Here is a 17,718-nt window from a genome sequence, read left to right as displayed (position 1 = left end):
TACGACGTTAAATTTTATAGTACAATTTAAAGATAACGTCGTAGAACTATATGATAATGACGTCGATATATTTATATTTTCGTCGTTGTAAATTATTTTAATACGGCGATATTTTTTATTTTAAAGCGTGGATTTGTTTGTAATTATACGGCGTCTTATACGAAAACCTCGTCGTTTTATTTTATGAGTAAAAACGGCGGTTTTTATTGAAATCGTCGTCTTTAATTTCTACGTCGGTCGATTCATAACTTCTGCCGTTCTTTGTTGGCTTTGATTTTACACTGCGGAAATCTGTTTCAAATAGACGTCGGTTGTTTAATTAGGTACGTCGTTGTTTTTGAACAGCCATTTGAATCTCCTTTTTTTTAGTTGTCTAAGGTGGTATTACACGACGTGTTTTTAGAACCGTCGTCTTTTTAGAAACCACGGCGGTTTTCACTTAGACCATCGTTGTTTTCTGGTCGTGTTTTTCACTTTTTGTAGTAGTGTTATCTTAATGCCCAGCACGTCTCACCCGCTAAGTCTCAATGATTCATAGAATCGAAAAAAAAATATGGACAAAATCAAAAGGAGTTGCAAATATAAATTTTAAAAATTCATAACCGCCCAAGTTTTACTAGTACATATTATATGTAACACTGGATATCTTCGTCAAAGAGACAAAAATATGCACCCAAGAGAAACTTGTACAGTAAATTAAGGTAATGGATAGCCTAGCTCAGTATCCATATCTATCTTGAACTCTTCTTCTGCCTTTGCCAAGTCTCTTTTCGCTGCCTCAAGATCAACTTCTGCAGCAGCGAGGACATCCCTTCGCCTCTTTATTTCATTCTCCAAAATTTCCACATCTTCTCTCAGTCTATCAACTCTTCCTGCCCTTTTCTTCATGACCAAAACCGATTGAACATGAGGCTCCAGCCAAACCAAGTCAAATTTGAAGGTCTCAAGCTCCTCCCATAACAGTTGAAGGCGTTTACAAGCATCATGGGTTATATCCTTGGCCTTTGTAGTCTTCAGAAAACGCAAGAGTCTGCCCAAAGCTGTGAATGCACATTGAATAAATGTACGACTTCTCTTCTTATGGCACTCGAGCAAGGAAGGATACGACGAACAAACTTCCTCTAGAAATGGCACAAAAGTTTTCTCTACTCGTCCTAAGCCCCTAAAATCGATAAGCTCCCCAGTTTCTTGGTCTTCTAAAATCTTAATACCATTACGAACTGAAACTTTGACTTCAACAACACATAAATCATTGATAAGATACCCTTTATCACGATCACAAAGCTCACTTAGAAGAACGAATGATTTAAAGCCCCAGGCCCAGCCATTATGATTTGCCACAAACTCATGTTCTACATCTGTGCAATGAAATGTATCAAGGATCATAAAAACATTAACCAAGAATCAAAGCATATGAACGAACAGATAATAAAGCAAGATGAAAGAAATTATTCGGACTGACTTATAAGCCTTAATTACAGCTAGCATAGCTTATACTCTCCAACATTTATCTGCACCTGGAGCATAGATGATAAACATTTTTAACTTCGGAAATTTTCTTAATACATATATTACTCAATTATAGACAAATTTAGAAAAACACAATATTACTCAACAATTATAGTAAATTGAGCTTAGACCCATAAATTTCATTTTCAATCAACCCTTTCCTTTATTTTTCTATTTAAAATACCCAATTGTTTCAAATAAAATCCGATTACTAGGATCCAAGTAAGCCAATTACCTAAACTAGCATAAAATCTAATTTATTATATTTTTCAGATTCCAAAACTACCCCTATTTACAAATTAACGTATTATGTGGGGGGTGTGACTAATGACACAAGATGAATTTGGAAAGATCTCCAAATGGTTGTAATGGATGTAGAAATTAATTTAGAAACTTATTTGAAATTAAATACTAAATTCAACATTAACGTATTAGTAATCTATAGGTAATTAACGTTTTGATTTATTTAATAAAAAAATTATGTTGTTTTCCTTTTATGAATTATATGCAATAACCCAAACCAAAATATCTAAAAAGAAAGAAAATATCTAAAAAGTAAGGAAAATATCTTTTAGCAAAAAGACTATTTTGCCCTCGCATTAATTAATAGGGAAAAATTGACTTTTTTATCGGAAAAGAATTTGGCAATTCCGTTTACGCCATTGCGTAGAGCACGGCGAAACGAGTCCGTAGACACGGAGTAGCCCCGAATCGGAGCTATAACGAAGAAGATATGGTCTAAAAACCGCGAAGGGCAAAACGGTAATTTGGCCAAAAAGTCAGATTTTTATCCCCACTCTCTCTCCTCTCCCCAGTCAGTTTTTCCTCTCTCTTTTCTCTCTCCTCCCGCGCGACTTGGCCGTGCGACCCTTCACCTTCTTGGCGACGGCCCGGCCACTACAGGCCGAGCTGATCTTCGCTGTGGGTACCATCGGGTCCGTCTCCGTCTCGCCGTCAAGACCTGACCGACCTCCACCCCGGGACCGCAATGAGCTGGCCGGAAAACCATGTTTTTCGACGGAGGTTCGTCCGAATCCACCCGAACTTCCAGCTCAAAATTCTCCTTCGTTTCTCCACCAAATCAATCGAGTAAGGTATGGTTTCTCAGCTATTTTTCACGTTCTAGCTGATGGATGTATCGGTTTCGATCGATTTTAGCTCTAAAGCGATCAATTTACGACTTGAAATTTGGCCGAAACTTCGGCCGCCAAAAACTACTCTTTTCGGTCACTTTTTGGGGAGTGTCCAAGAATAAAAGTGACTCCAAATGGGGTGTTTTACCTAGGGTAGGAGTTTCGAGTCTTGGTTCCGAGATTGTTTGGCCACCCGAAATCGCTTAAGACACCCAATCTGACCTCGCGTGCTGGGACGCGTGGGTGAGGGTGGTGAAGTAATTCTCTACAGTTTTGAGATCCTCGTGTCGTCACGAGCGCGTAGGATTTCGCGGATCTCGATTCGGAGTCCGTTTGAGCCCTGAACGAATTTTTCATATCGCGCGATCCGTGGGTGCAGTGTCGTTAAATCGTCGGATCGCACTGAATTTTGGATACGTCGGTGTACACGATGTCAGGATCGTGTAGGATTCGACGGATTGCGAATCGGAGTCCCGGATACTCCGGAATCACGAACCCTGGGGCTAGGGTTTGGATTTTAAGCGGTAACGCGAGTTTGGCCAATCCGACCGTCCGTTTTGGACCAAACTCGCAGAACATGGTTCCCTCTCTGTAAAGAACCTTCAGGGAAACCCAGATTGGCCATCGGAGGTCGTGGACCCACGGGGTCCCGGGTCGGACGATCTGGCAGTTTATCGCTTAGTTGAGCGTCGGACCTTCCAAAACTGGTCCAAATGTCTGAAAGGGCTAACGTGGGCATAAAAGTAACTTAGAATGAGATGCACGTATTTCTAGTAGCCGGGGGCAGGGTGTTTAGTTGAAATTCTTTTTAGTCAGCAGTTTATTAATTTAATCTTTATGGGTGATCAGGCACCAGGAGCCCGACAGGACAGCAGAAGAAACCTTCAAGAGGTCCAATTAGCTCGGACCATCAGCGAGTGGACTTTCTTTCATGAATTATTTTATATAAATGAGTTATAGAGAGGATTTCTATAAGTAAGATTTCATAAGCGATTTTATATTGATTTTATATAAATGAGTTTTTATAAATGAGTTTTATTTGAATAAATTTCTTTATTTGATCTTGAGTAAACCTTATTGTGGTTGCGAACATGATTAGTACAGTAATAGTTCTATAAATCTATGCTGCTTATTTACCAGTTATAGAAACAAAGTTTGAGGTTGGAATCAGTTGAAATAGCAGCACAATTTGAGATTTCAGTTTTAATCAGATTTTTCTAAAGGAATTTATTTTAAACCCACCTCGTACCCATTTTCTTTGGTGATTACCCACAGTTGGACCGATGTCTACGGACATCCAGTCCGATTTCAGTTTATGTCAGTGCACTCGATTTTGCCTCACGAGTTTCGGGGACGCTCGGACCATGAGTGCCAGGATTTGCGGCTCGGCAGACTTGGTGTCCCAAGACCTGCCAGGATTGCGGCTCGGCTGACTCTGTGTCCCCGAGACCTGCCAGGATTGCGGATCAGGCTGACTACGGTCCCCTGCATCCTGCCAGAGCGACTTGAGCTGACTTGGTGTCATCGAGGAATCTGCGTGCGGGACAGGCTGATCATAGTTCCCTGATTTCGCCAGTTTGCGGCTCGGGTAGACTGCGTGGCGCCCGAAACCTGACAGGGAATTGACGGATATGACAGGGGTACAAATAGGTGGTATTTTCAAAGGATTTTGAGTTTTCTTTATTTACTTATGATTTTCAGTTATTTTATATCAGCTTCTCTGATTTTTCAGGCATTGATACCTATATATATTTGTTCAATTATGCAAGGTTTGAGTACAGAGCTTTTATACAAGTTTGATTTCAGTACTGTTGTGCGAAACTTTTCGAGCTTGAATATGATTTATATATAGCATGCCTTGAGTTTAGTATGCTTTAAATGGAGAGTATGTATTCAGTTTTATTTAACTATTTTTTTACAATGGGGGTTATTATGGTTATACAGTTGTTTCTAAGAACCTTATTTTTGTCCACTCACATTTTTCAACCTGTTTTTCCCCCCAGGCCATAGAAGTACGCGGGATCCACCACCGGGCCATTCATAGCTTCCGCGCCATCAAGTAAGGTAGAGTTTGTAGAAAATCCTTGAAACCTTGAAAACTTTAGAATATGTTCTGATATCTAGTATTAATGGAAAAACGAAGTTGAGATCTGTTACTTGAGACATTCTGGCTGTTGGGATGGATTTATTGATTGTTTAACAGGTGAAAAATTTTGGGATTGGTCAAAATACAGGGGAGACTCTGCCGAATTTTCGGCAGAAGTCTAAGGGAAATTTTAAAGAGAATTTGTTACGAGAAGGGTAAAAGGGTCTTTTGTGCCCGACATTCGCCAGGTGTCGGACACGCACAGGACTTGGCTCGAATTCCAAAGTAGAAATTGGGTCGGGTCCTGTCATATATGACTAATAATCTATTTTATTATAGTTTTATGAATAATAATGTATATTCTAATTATATTGAAAAATAATTTGATAATCTATTTAATGTTTGTTTTATGAAAAACATTTTTTGAAATGAACCTATTTTTTCTCTAAATAATGTACCCTTATTTTCTTTAAATAAATCACCTATTACTTGTTTTATGAAAAATAATTTGATCATCTTTTTATTGTTTGTTTTATGAATTTTTTTTAAATGAATCTACTTTTTCTCTAATAATGTACATAGTAAAACAATATACCTAGTATAATGAACCTATTTTTACTCTAAATTTTGTATATATTTTTTTCTCTAAATAATGTACCTATTACTTGTTTTACGAAAAATAATTTTTTTTAAATGAACCTTTTTTTTTTCTCTATATAATGTGCTTATTGTTTTCTCTAATAATGTACCTAGTAAAACAATTTACCTAGTACAATCAACCTATTTTTTCTTCTAAAGAATGTATCTATTTTTAATTTATGAAAAATGTGCAAAAATTTCAATTATACAATGTACCTATTTTATGGAAAAATAAAAAATAAACCTTTTTATATTGTAAATAGTACCTATATTTTATTTTGTAAATAATATATCTATATTTTTATAAATCATTATGCACCTAATTTTAATTTATGAAAAATGTACAGAAATTTCAATCACGAAAGTAACTGACTTTTTTATGTATTAAGAATGTTGGTTTTAAGAATGAATGATTACCCTTCTTCGACCTTTACTGCCCAACCTGAAAGTGAACAGCTAATGCAGTCCACTTATTGAATAGGGTTCTATGGCCAGTCCGCGACCCCTATACCGATATTGATATATTATTTTTATAGGTAAATTATTTATTGGAAAAGTAATTTAAGGATTTGTTTTTTGGATTCAAAATATTTTAGAAATTGCCGATGGATTAGAGGGAGTGCCAACCAAAAGAAATGACATGATTGATATGCTAAGGTTGTTAATGACATGCTTGAAAATAAATATGAAGGTGTATTGTAATTTAGTTAATAATATTAGGACAAATCTATCTTACATGGCAACCTATTTTAAGTTTGGGTTTTATGTTAAAATTTAAAAGTAGGTGGGTATGTGTGTATGATATAGTACGTAGTTGTAATGGCCTATGTTGGAACAACCCAAAAATTTAAAACCATGTCAAAATTAAAATGTTGGACTGATGACATCCCCAACTCCAAACACTCTTCCCCAAAGTATTTAGTAGAGAATAAAATATGCCACAAAATTTTATTTTGTTGATGCTAGAATTTCTCCATTAAAGCTTATTAAAACTAATTGGTTTTCCACTACAACTTAGGCCCTCGCATGCCTAGACACCAGTTGACGTCATATGCTTGCATCTATAGGAACATACATGTGACATCACAAAAACAACTAAGACAAGAGTCATATGCATGCCTGACCACAACAATAGGAAGTAATAAGAAACAATGAGCTATGAACTAATGGATGAAAACCATCATGACTGATCAAGAAAAAAAAATTATTGTAGGAAAAAGAATCACTAAATTCCATTTAACAAGTTAAATTAACAAATGACAAGCCACAAGATAAAAATCCAGCATAAATTCGAATTTCGAAATAAACAACTTGGTCATGAGCAGAAAAGATATATACCCTTTGTTATTGACTTCTTGCTATCAACTTGATTAACCAGGGTGAGGCTGAACTTGGCATATCTGGTCGACCCAGATGGCAATGTTGAAGCATCGGCAACATCCAAAAACATGGACAAGTAATCTACTACGTTGTTCCCCTTAGGATATATAAGGATCTGCCTGATCAAACCAACCCAAGAAGATTAGGTCTACATATTAACCAATTATTATCCCAGAAAAAAAGAAAAAAAATATCTACCATTTATAGCCACCAATGACGAAAACATCAGAATAATGCTTTTGCATGTTCAACGTGGAGAAGTTGTCGATTCTCCAGGTGAATGTCCCAGACACAAGGTCCTCCTCTTCCTCCTCCATTCTAACAAGCTCAATCCCATAAATATATTGTAAATGAAGTAGAATAAATACGCATAACATAACGGAGACGTACTTACCTTCCAACTGACGACTCTGTCATGAGAGAGAGAGTCTTCATAAAAAGTAGTGGAAATTATAATTTGGCAGATAAACTATTCTTGTTTTTAAATCCTTGTATTGAACCCTAAAACCTCTGGAAGAGAGTCACTTCTTTTTCTGGTCTGACTCTGAGAGAGAGAGAGAGAGAGAGAGAGAGAGAGAGTCACTTAATTATGGCATATTGGTTTTACAAATTCCGCCAAGTCCCTTTTATCTTTTTCCTCATTATTCACTTCACTGAAAGTAGAAACTCCTATTTTACTAATCACAGTTTGATATGTGTGTTGAAATTCTTTGTGATTTTTTATAAATTATTTTTGTATATGTGCCAAATTTTGATTTAGAGAAAGTAGGAATGTCTCCTTTTAAGCAAGTAGAGAGGCAGTGTCCTTATATGTGTATATATATATATATATATATATTTTTTTTTTTTGGGTTAAACATTACATAATTTCATCCAACGCATCACCGAGATAAGAACCAAATGATACTGTAAAGCTGTCCTTTTTGTCAAAGTAGACTTTATCTTCTGTCACTTTTATTTCTTTCTTCCTCTTTTCCTCTTTTCTTTTCTCTCTTCTTTTCTCTCCTCTTTTTTGGACAAACCTTTTCTTTCTCTCTCATTCTTCTTCTCTTTTTTTCTCTCCTCTTCTTTTTCCTCTTCCTCTCTTTTCTTCTCTCCTTTTTTCCTTCTCTCTTTTTTCTCTCCTCTCCTTTTCCTCTCTCCGTCTCTCTTGCTCCTTTCGTTTCTCTCCTTTTTCTCCTTTTAGTTTCTCTCTCTACTTCTCTTTTTCTCTTTCTCTTGTTGTTGGTGGCGTTTGTTGGCCTTGGTTTGATCGTAGATTTCGTTGTCGGATTTTGCAAATATCGGTTCTGAGTTTGCTTGCGTTTACTAGCAGCTCCGTTGGTTTTTTCAACTCCACCAAATATGATCGTGTTGTTGGCTTTCCATGGCCACTTTATTTTTTCTGCTCGAGGAGTAGTTTTTTTAATTTATTCTTAGGGCTTGTTTGGGATTACTTCTCTAGGAAGTACTTCTGCTCATAAGCACTTCTAACAAAAGCTCCTTTTATCATGAAAATCTTGAATTTTCATAAATAAAGAAATCCAATGCTTCCTGAAAAAGCACATAACAGGTACTTCCTTCTATGATCCAAAAGCGCTTCTAAACTTTTCTATCAAATACTGTTAGAAGCGGTTTTAGTTGTCAAAAAACGATTTTAACCCTTCTAGAAGCCTTCCAAAACAACCCTTGTCTTCTTGTCATACACCAATCCAACAACCTACTATCTATCACTATATTGCTTTATGTTTATTAAGTTTTGTATTAGTTGTACCATTTATATTATCTCTGGTTTATAAATCAATCTTGTATAAATACCTCCTCCTATGGAGATGAATATAATCAATCAAATGTTAGAGAATTACCAAAATCTTTCACGGTATCAGAGCCTCATGGCTAACCCCAAATAGCGATCCTCCATTTGTCAACATTGAGATTCGTTGGAGACTCTCACCTAATGGGTGTTTGTCCTGTAAAGTCCTCTTGCTACTTATTACCTCCATCGAGCTCTCCCGTGGTAACCCACGACAGCTCTATTTGTTATTGGCATGATTTGTGGACCCACATTCACTTCTTTTGCACCCCAAAAATTCTTGTATTAAATGTAATTGATTTTCTTTAATTCATGATTTGTAACTTTAAATAGAAATATGAATTTATTACTTTACTTGGCCTCTAAGGCTCTATTATATTATAAATATGGCCTCTTACAAGGAGAGGAATATACAGAAAATTTTCACAACTATTATTCTCTCATATTTTAGCATCGTATCGGAGCATTGATCTTAGGAGGACGTCTTATGTAATGACTTATAAGTTATTCAAGGGCATGATCAGTTGTTTTCAACCATGATATTTGGTATATTATCATAATAGTAAAACAACTATAGTCCTAGGAATATATACCACTGAACGCAATCAAATACGTGAGTTCTAGAATGGAAGTCTTCACTCACATGTCAAACTAGAACTCATAGATTGCAATGGTACAAACTAACTCTTAGACCTGAGACATCATAGATGTCTTGTGGCTATGTTGTTTGTCTTTAAGGGCGCTATACAATTCTGTTTTAGAAGGCATGACCTAAAGATGTTTATCCAGGCTCTTAATAAAGTCATGGAGGCAAATGAATGTACAATAAGGAATCTCTATTATCAGTAAAGAGAAAGAATGCTCTAAAGATATGATTGATCAAATATCTGCACTGAGTAATGAATAAGATTTGAAAGAAGTCTTTCAATTCTTATCAGGATAATCATACAAAGGAATAATTCACATTAGGAAATTCAACATTAGATTCCATTATCTAATAAATGGGCCAAACCGGGATCAATGATTTTACTAAATGGGCCAGAACGGCCGGCTCGGCTCAGCACGAAAATGTTAAAAGCACGAATTTAAATGGAATGGGCCAACTTGGCATGGCCCGTTTGACACCTTTACTAGTAATGAACGAGTCCATTGTATTTGAGGCCACCAAAACTTAGAATATTGGCTTGAGATCGTTAGGTTTTGACATATTTAAGAAGTGGGCCCACGTGAACGGATGCTCACCGGGATATGGGATTGGGATGTACGATCTCCTCTAGGTGGGCTTCAATTTCAAATATTTACGTTCACTTCATATCAGGGAGTCCACTTGCTAAGACAATTAGCAACTTATGATATTTTTTTATTTTTCCCATATCCTATGGGTTTCAGACTTGGTGCGGAAAGCACATGGCCCGAAATTTAATTAAGGCACACCAAAAATGTAAATCGTTCTCCCAATGGGTTCTGAATAAGCCAAATTGTTCCTTGTTGAATTTGAAGACAAGAAGAACAGGCAGCCCTTTTTCAAATAGGATTAGACCACACAAATATTTTTTTTTAGAAGGGGTATATGTGTACCACAACTTGAGACCACCTGAAATCAAAACGAGAGCATTTGATAATTTTTTATTTTTATTTTTATTTTTTTTGTTCCAGACTAGTTCCTATACCACCCCAAGCTGTTTGCTACATCATCAAAAGTAGAAGAAGAAGTTTCTTCCTCTCTGGGATTTCATGTGGTAACCCACATACCCATAATCTTCCTTTTCTTACTATTTTCTCTTTTGTTTGTTTCCATGTTGCTGACTTTTTGTCTTCTCTCTTTGTATGTACAAACTGTGCATTGCCGTGGGCCATATTGAAGGCTTTGAGATTTCCTTATTTGTGGAGAAAGCAATTTGTCTTCTTGCTTTAGAGACCAAATACAAAGCTTACTTGAGAATTTGCTTTGCCTATTCTTCTTTTCTGTTTGTTACTGTAGCAGTCCTTTTCTATTGTCAATCTCTTTTTCTTTACTTATTTTTTTCAATCAAAGTATACCAAGCACAATCATCCAAGAGAGGGATGCACTGTGCGACACAGTGCCTTTTTATTTATTTATTTATTTTTTCCTGCTGGCTGCCTTCCTCTTTGTTTTGTCTCTTTGCAAAAAAAGCAAACCCACCATTTTCCTTTTGCTCCATTCTCTCTCTCCCTCCTCTGGCTTTCTTCTTCTTCTTCTTCTTTTTTTTTTTTGGTTGACTTGCTGGCAGCAAGTGCTTCATAGGGAGGCAATTCAATTGCTGTGAGGGCCCTTTTGGTTTTAGCGGCTTCATACAGAAGCTTGTAATCACATGCTTTCCTTCTTAGCTTTTGACTCCATGGTGGGCTCACCACCACATCCTCATAAATTCTTTCTTGTTTAATTTCCTTTTTCTCCTCAGCAGACACTAACAACATTGAACAAGTCTTGGCCATTATGCCACTGCAGTTAGAGAAGCCCTGAAAATTCCAGGAGTTTCTTTACGTCTTTTAATGGCACCGCGAACCAATTTTGGTATTGTGATGGTTCGCCCATCATGATAAGCAATCCTTACAGGGTGCTTGTGAATTGGATGTTGAGCTCATCCTGAAAGCGTCTGAGCAGAGTTTCCCCTCAGAGCAGATCAGGACTTGATCTCATGATGATTGAAATCATCTTGGCTGTCAATCCATAGTTGGATGTCGTGGAGGTAATTGAGAGGAGGTACGCCTTAGAGTAGATTCTTGACTTAATTTGTGACTATTGAAATCATCATAGCCAAGAATCCTCTTGAGTTGATTGTACTGGATGTTGAATATATCCTTGGAAGTCTTTGAGCGAAGCCTTGCCATAGAGAGATTCCTCACTTTATTTATGATGATAGAAGTCACCATAGCCAAGAATCCTTTTATGTGCTTGCTCTTCCTCTTTGTTCATGCGGCTCGCCCCTCTTTTTTCAGGCCTCCTAACTCCCTTTTATAGGCCCTTAGTTTTGAGGAGTTTGAGATTAAATGAATAATCACTCCATGGCCTTAGTGTTTGACACAAACATTCTAGCCGAAATAACCTGTGGGCAAAGAATTGTAATTCCATTTGAACACGTGCTCCATAGCTGGAATATTGGTGTAATCTTATTTTATAGGAATTTCAATGTATGCAGCCATCTTTTTTTTCTTTTTCTTTTTTTTTTTTGTTTTTTTTGTTTTTGTTTTCAACAGTTATAATTCATAATTAAAAATTAATTATGAAATTAGCTTTAACATTTGGAATTGGATTGGGCTTTAAATATGATTTAAAGGGAAAAGGCAAAATACCTAAAATCTATTGGGCCCAAAGATAAGTGTTGTATGACAACACAAATCCAAGGACCCAAGTCAAGCCCACCCTTCCCACATAGCCGGCCATAAGGGAAAGTCTCTCTCTCCCTCCCTTTGTGTGCTTTTCCTATAAAAGCCAAAACATGACTCTAAACCTAGTTAGGGTTTTTGGCATTCCACTCTTGGGTTTTTTATGTCTCTTCATTTCTAGTCCATTTTGGTGTGGTGAGGTAGAAAGCTTCACTCTTAGAGTCTTGGGTTTAGGAGATTATAAGAAAATAAGACATTTTCCTACAAAGGTGTTCATTCTTGGCTTGTCCAATAAATAGCCTTCAAATGTAAAATCTTATCATTTCTCTCTTTTCTATTTTGTGCTCAAAGAAACTAGATCATAAGATGCTTGGGTTAAAATGAAAAAGGCTTAGCTCAACTAGAATAGGTATAATCAATCCACCATTATGAATGTTTATGTATTATATGTTGTGGCCAAATTCATTTCCAAGACATTAGATGCAAAGTTTCCTTAGGTAATACCGCCAACTCCTCCACCACTTCTCAACCTAACCTAACAGAATTGGCCGCTCAGATGACCCAGTTTTTGAAGATACATAACCAGACCTCGCCCCTGACCCAGACTCAAATCCTAATACAGACTCAAACCCGACTCGACTCAGATCCGGATGCAGACTCAAACCCTGACCCCGACCATTACCTATGAACTTCTACTACATAGATTGGCATCAGGTTGGATGGAACAAACTATGCCCTATGGTCCCAAGTTGTTGAGATGTATATCTCTCTCAAAGAAAAATTGGGATATATCAATGGAGATCTCCCACCACTCCTCAAACAGACTTGGTGTTCACCCGATGCAAAATGAAGAATTTGATTGTGAAATGATGGCTAATTAATTGTGTAGCCTAGATTTATTAGCAATATTTTTTCCATTTCTGATAGCAAAAGTAGTGTGGGATGCGATTGCCACAACTTACATTGATGGAACCGACACCTCCAAGTTTACGACCTTAAACGACGAGTCTCCCCAATGCGATAAGCAGGTGGCTCGATTGAAACCTAATACAATGATTTCCAAGTCTTTTGGAGAAAGATCGACTTTCATCATCCAAATATGATCGAGTATGAATCTGATATCCATGAAGATTGATGTTACACCTTTTTGGATGGATTGGATGACCGACTCGACAAGGCTCGAAGCTGCGTACTCCAGACGAATTAGTTTCCCATGGTGGAGCAGGCATATTGACAATACCTACTGGGGATTCCCCCTCCCATGGCGAACCCTTATATCGTCCGACACCTGGCAGATGTTAGGCCTATTTTACTAGATAGCCATTCTTTCCCAAAAAAATGCAAAGACTTTTACAGAAAAATCGACAGAGTCTCCCATATAAAAAGAACACTTCCCAAAGAGTCACACCTAAAACTAGTAATAACAAGAAATTTCCAATTTCCAGCTAGCACAAGTTAAAACACACATGTTTATAAAGTTCAAGGGCTTCATTCCAAAAATCCAACCCTAATAGGCAAACCAAAGCATACTAAGTAGAGTTAATTACAACAAAAGGTAGTTCCAAGAACTACGATCAAGAAGGCCTACAGAATGAAGCAAAGTGCGCTGGAAAGAAAGCTCTACATGGATTCACAAATCTCGTCAAGCTATAGCCTAAATGGTGCAAAACAAAAAAGTGTGAGTGGACCAAAACAAAGTTTAAAACATAACTTATAATAAACGTACTAACCCCCATTGTTTTAGAAAATAATGCCAACCATGCAATTAAATCTTTTATACATAAATATATTCCAATACTTGAAGTATTATAATCAGAAATCCATATTATACCCAAATCCAAGGATAACACATTTTCCAAGGTGTGCTTGCAAAACACAGTATAAATCCATAAATCAAATATCCATCCCAAATATGAAACCACATAAATCATCATACCTGTGCAGAGTGTCCTCAATGCACATACCCAAAAAATCTCAAATCTGGAATACTTCCATGTAGAAATAAATAAATACACACACACACACACACACACACACACACACACAATATCCATAAACAGCACACCAAAACATGTACCATGGGAAAAACAATCCACCACGGGGACCGTTTACTAGACCATATGCCGGAATCTTCATTGAACATGTGATTAGGGATGAGCAGTCAAACTGGGGTACTTTTGCTCCCAACACACATGCCAGAATTTGCATCGAACTTATGGCTAAACATCTGTCTTACAAATGCAAACAACCTCGCCAAAGGCTATATAGTCCACCCCGTCAAGGGCGACCCATCTCAACATACATGCCAAAATCTAGATCACACATGTGGCTAAACGTCCATATCAAACCAGGAGAGGTACATATAGTGGTGCAAAACTGTATAATCCAATATCCCTAAATCCATAACCATATACTTTATATATATATACCATAAAACTCATATTCCCTTATGAAAATCATAATAAAACCATGATAAAGAGTTTATCAAATCTCATAATTCAACCAAATCAAATAACCCAAATTCAACTAAATCTTAGTTATGCATGCAAGTTATCATTTAAAAGATCATGCTCATTTGAAAACAAAGTCTGCTCAAAAAAAAGTCCAACGCTGCTCAACCCTAAGATGGTCTTTCCTGTGGGGTATGGCTAGCTTGAGTACCTTGAGTAGAAGTCCAATTCGACCATTAAAGACCTTGAACGTGGGTTTTCTTGCAGGAAAAACCTAGAACATTGCATCATCGATTAGAGCTCTACGACAAAGGATTGCATCGAATCTTCGAGGGAAAAGGTAGAGGAGAGGAAGGGGAAACTTTTTCATGAACACGGTGTGGCAAAATTCTGAATGGACGATGGTCAAAGGTAACCTGGAATTGATGTTGTCACTGTTTACCGCAAGAGAAGGAAGAGAGAGAAAGTGGAGAGGGAGGAGAGAGAAAATAGTGAGAGCAATCTGTTGGGTGCGTATAGGGTTTTGTGGTTTTTAACCCAACTTTCAAAAATACTATTTTACCCAAAACGTTTTTAGACCATAACTTTCTCGATTTAACTTGGAATCGAGCCCACTACGCATCTACAAACTCGTGAGAATGAGCTCTACGCAACGGTGTCACTCAAATTCTGAACTTAATTCCAAGCCAAATGGGACCAAAATTCTCTTATCTTAAAGGGTAAAATGCAACTTTTCCAAAACAAAAATAATTAGTTGGGTCAGGGTGTTACATATATGCATTTGTTTGATAGGAGGATATTCGACAGGCTGTGATGATTTGCACTCAGGCACTAACTGGAGCTGGCTTGGCAACAAAGAGTGCACAAGACCGGTTGGCCAACCCTTAGCGACTGGTCGACCAGGCCAAACACTGAATCCGACTGATATTGTACCGATTCAAATGCAGTCCTATGCCATGCTACTTGCTCACCTGTGAAGAAGACCATTGCACCTTCTCGTCCAAAGGCTTTTATAGACGGAGGTGGTTGCACTCACTACGCCAACCTAAATCACACTTGTGAAACCTATTTTAAGTTTAGTGGCTATCCTAAATGGTAGGAGGGACTACGACCTCGAAAAATAAGATAAGCTTCTAGTGGTTCTGGTTATGTCGCTCTTGTCACATAAGAACCCCAGTTATCTTGTGTTCCTCAGGTTTGGCACTTGATGATGGCTCCAAGACCCCCAGTGACTCAGGTAACTACGGTTAAGTATTTCATAGTTCTGATACGAGTGACTCCACTGGATGGTGAAGAATACATTGTGTTTTTCTCAAAAACAAGGTCCATTCAGACATCTAGATTATCAATAATTCATTTGAAAGGCAACAAAAGACTTTAAACAAAATCCGAGAGCCTAAAAACAAAACCTTTCAAAGGATCTTAAGGTTCAAAGAGTTGATGTGCATTGCAAACTACCATACTTGAAATTCAAGAGAGTAAGGTAAATAGAAACTCACCCTTGGAGCTCAACTTGAGTCCAACCCAAGTATTCCACCAAGTGATGGTGGTAGGATCCACTTTATACTTCTCCTCCAAGCCACAAAGTAGTGACATCCAAAGTTTACACACCAAGCCTTCTCTTTGGAATGAATATGATACACATGAGAAGTATGTGGTGCTAGTAACACTAGTCTTTGGACTGATTTTAGCTTGCCTTAGGACGAGAGATAAAGATGTTTTCTCTTACTTCAAACCCTAGGGAGAAAGATGAGCTAAGTGGTGAATATATATCACATACGGCAGAACCCTAAGGTTTTCCCTCTCTTTCCATTTGGACAGCATGGGGGGGTGGGTTTCCTTTTGGGCCTCTTAGTCCAACTTGTCCTAATTGACTCTTCTCAAGACCCTTTTGATAAAATCCAATGGGCCTTTAGTTTCTAAAACTATTCTTAGGCCCATTCTATTTCAACGTAATTAATTAACTCTTTAATTAATTTCTCTTAATCAATTAATCGAATTAATTAATTAACCATTGATTTTGTCATCTGCCATTATTATCCAAATTGTAAGCTTATGGGTATGTGATCCATTGGGTTCTAATTAGCAAGGCCGTGGGCGATCATGAACTCTTTCTTTTATTGATCATGAATTAAAAACTTCCTGTTTTTAATTCTCCCTTTATGAGGACCCAATTACGGAATCTCCTCAAGGTTTCCACAAACTGTGAGTGACGTCTAGTAACATATCACAGTTACCCAAGCTAATATAAAATATATTAGGAGAACCCGTTTAGTTGGAATTACAATGCAATTTGATCCTTCTTTATTTCACAATGTTCCTGATCTCTTTAATAGGATACAAATTTCATATCAAATCCCTAACTTGATCTCTATTGGCTATATGATTCATTATGAGCTCAATTAGAAGACTTTTTCTCAATTGCACTCCAACTCCAGCCGGAGATTACTAAATCATATCTTAGAATATTCTTTTCCTCTTATGGAAGTTGAGATACCTTGTCTTACACTCACTAGCCTCTATGGACTGGTCGACTATCTGAACATTACCTTGAATCGAGCTCAAGGATGAGCTCAACCTTATGATACAATCAAGGACCGACTATTCATCCATAAGGCAACCATGGTGCCTCAGGTTTAAGGATTAACCTTTCTTTATGCAACCGAAGAAATCTTGTATGACATGCAAGTAGAACTTCCATACAAGATTCCTTAGTTTGATTGCGTTAAGTGAATCATTCCTTAGCAAGAACTTACATACTTATCTCAATGTCCACACACGAATGACTTGAGACTAGTCATCCTCCTTGTTGAGCAGATAGAGTGCGTACTGATCTTCACGATTCGTCAATGCCCAGTTGAATGATCCTGTGACCGAGAACATTTTTTGTCTGAGTTATAGGGAAAGGTCCATTTGCATCCAACCTCTTTAGATCACTTTCCTTATCTCATAAATTTATGGACTTGTCAAATAGGTCAATGGTCATGCATGGACCATTACCAATGTTGACATATTTGCCCTTTTGTGTTAACCTAAATAATTGGTTTAAACGAAGTTTTCATGAAAGATTTCATCTAATGATTGGCTTTCAGGACATACTTCTAATAAATGGATCATTGATTCACACGCGACTGACCATATGACATTTGATCCCAATGACTTTTTGAGTCCTACCCAACCAAGATGAACAAGTATTGCAAATGAAAATGGCATTGCTTATCATGTGACAAGGGAGGGCACCATTGCTTTTTCACTTTCGAATACTTTTGTTGTTCTGTCTCTATCAATAAATTGATGTCTGTTAGCCAGGCTACTCAGCAACTGAATTCTTGTGCACTAATTTACCCTAATTTTTGTTTTCTTCAGGAAATTCACACTAAT

The 17,718-nt window shown here is 37.3% G+C and overlaps 1 protein-coding gene across 1 annotated transcript; it reads right to left on the bottom strand.

Moving 5' to 3' along the window:
- Positions 1–554: 554 nt before the first annotated feature.
- On the bottom strand, positions 555–7,312 carry LOC117618967 (MATH domain and coiled-coil domain-containing protein At3g27040-like). Its single transcript, XM_034348769.1, has 4 exons — positions 7,142–7,312; positions 6,946–7,065; positions 6,706–6,866; positions 555–1,358 (listed from the first exon to the last, which is right to left on the bottom strand). The coding sequence occupies exons 1-4, from the start codon at positions 7,180–7,182 to the stop codon at positions 697–699; spliced, it is 984 nt and encodes a 327-aa protein (XP_034204660.1). The 5' UTR covers positions 7,183–7,312; the 3' UTR covers positions 555–696.
- Between the last annotated feature and the right edge of the window lie 10,406 nt (positions 7,313–17,718).

This window comes from Prunus dulcis, chromosome 2 (assembly GCF_902201215.1).
Source record: "Prunus dulcis chromosome 2, ALMONDv2, whole genome shotgun sequence".
NCBI lineage: Eukaryota > Viridiplantae > Streptophyta > Magnoliopsida > Rosales > Rosaceae > Prunus > Prunus dulcis.
This window is presented reverse-complemented; position numbering and strand designations above follow the sequence as displayed.

What these genes read in the sequence shown, in the direction of transcription:
- LOC117618967 (XM_034348769.1), bottom strand. Translation starts at nt 7,182, where the DNA reads ATGAAGACTCTCTCTCTCATGACAGAGTCGTCAGTTGGAAG. An exon ending in GTCATTGGTGGCTATAAATG is followed by an intron (nt 6,867 to 6,945) that starts GTAGATATTTTT and finishes TGGTTTGATCAG; the next exon opens with GCAGATCCTTATATATCCTA. An exon ending in CAAGAAGTCAATAACAAAGG is followed by an intron (nt 1,359 to 6,705) that starts GTATATATCTTT and finishes TTCATTGCACAG; the next exon opens with ATGTAGAACATGAGTTTGTG.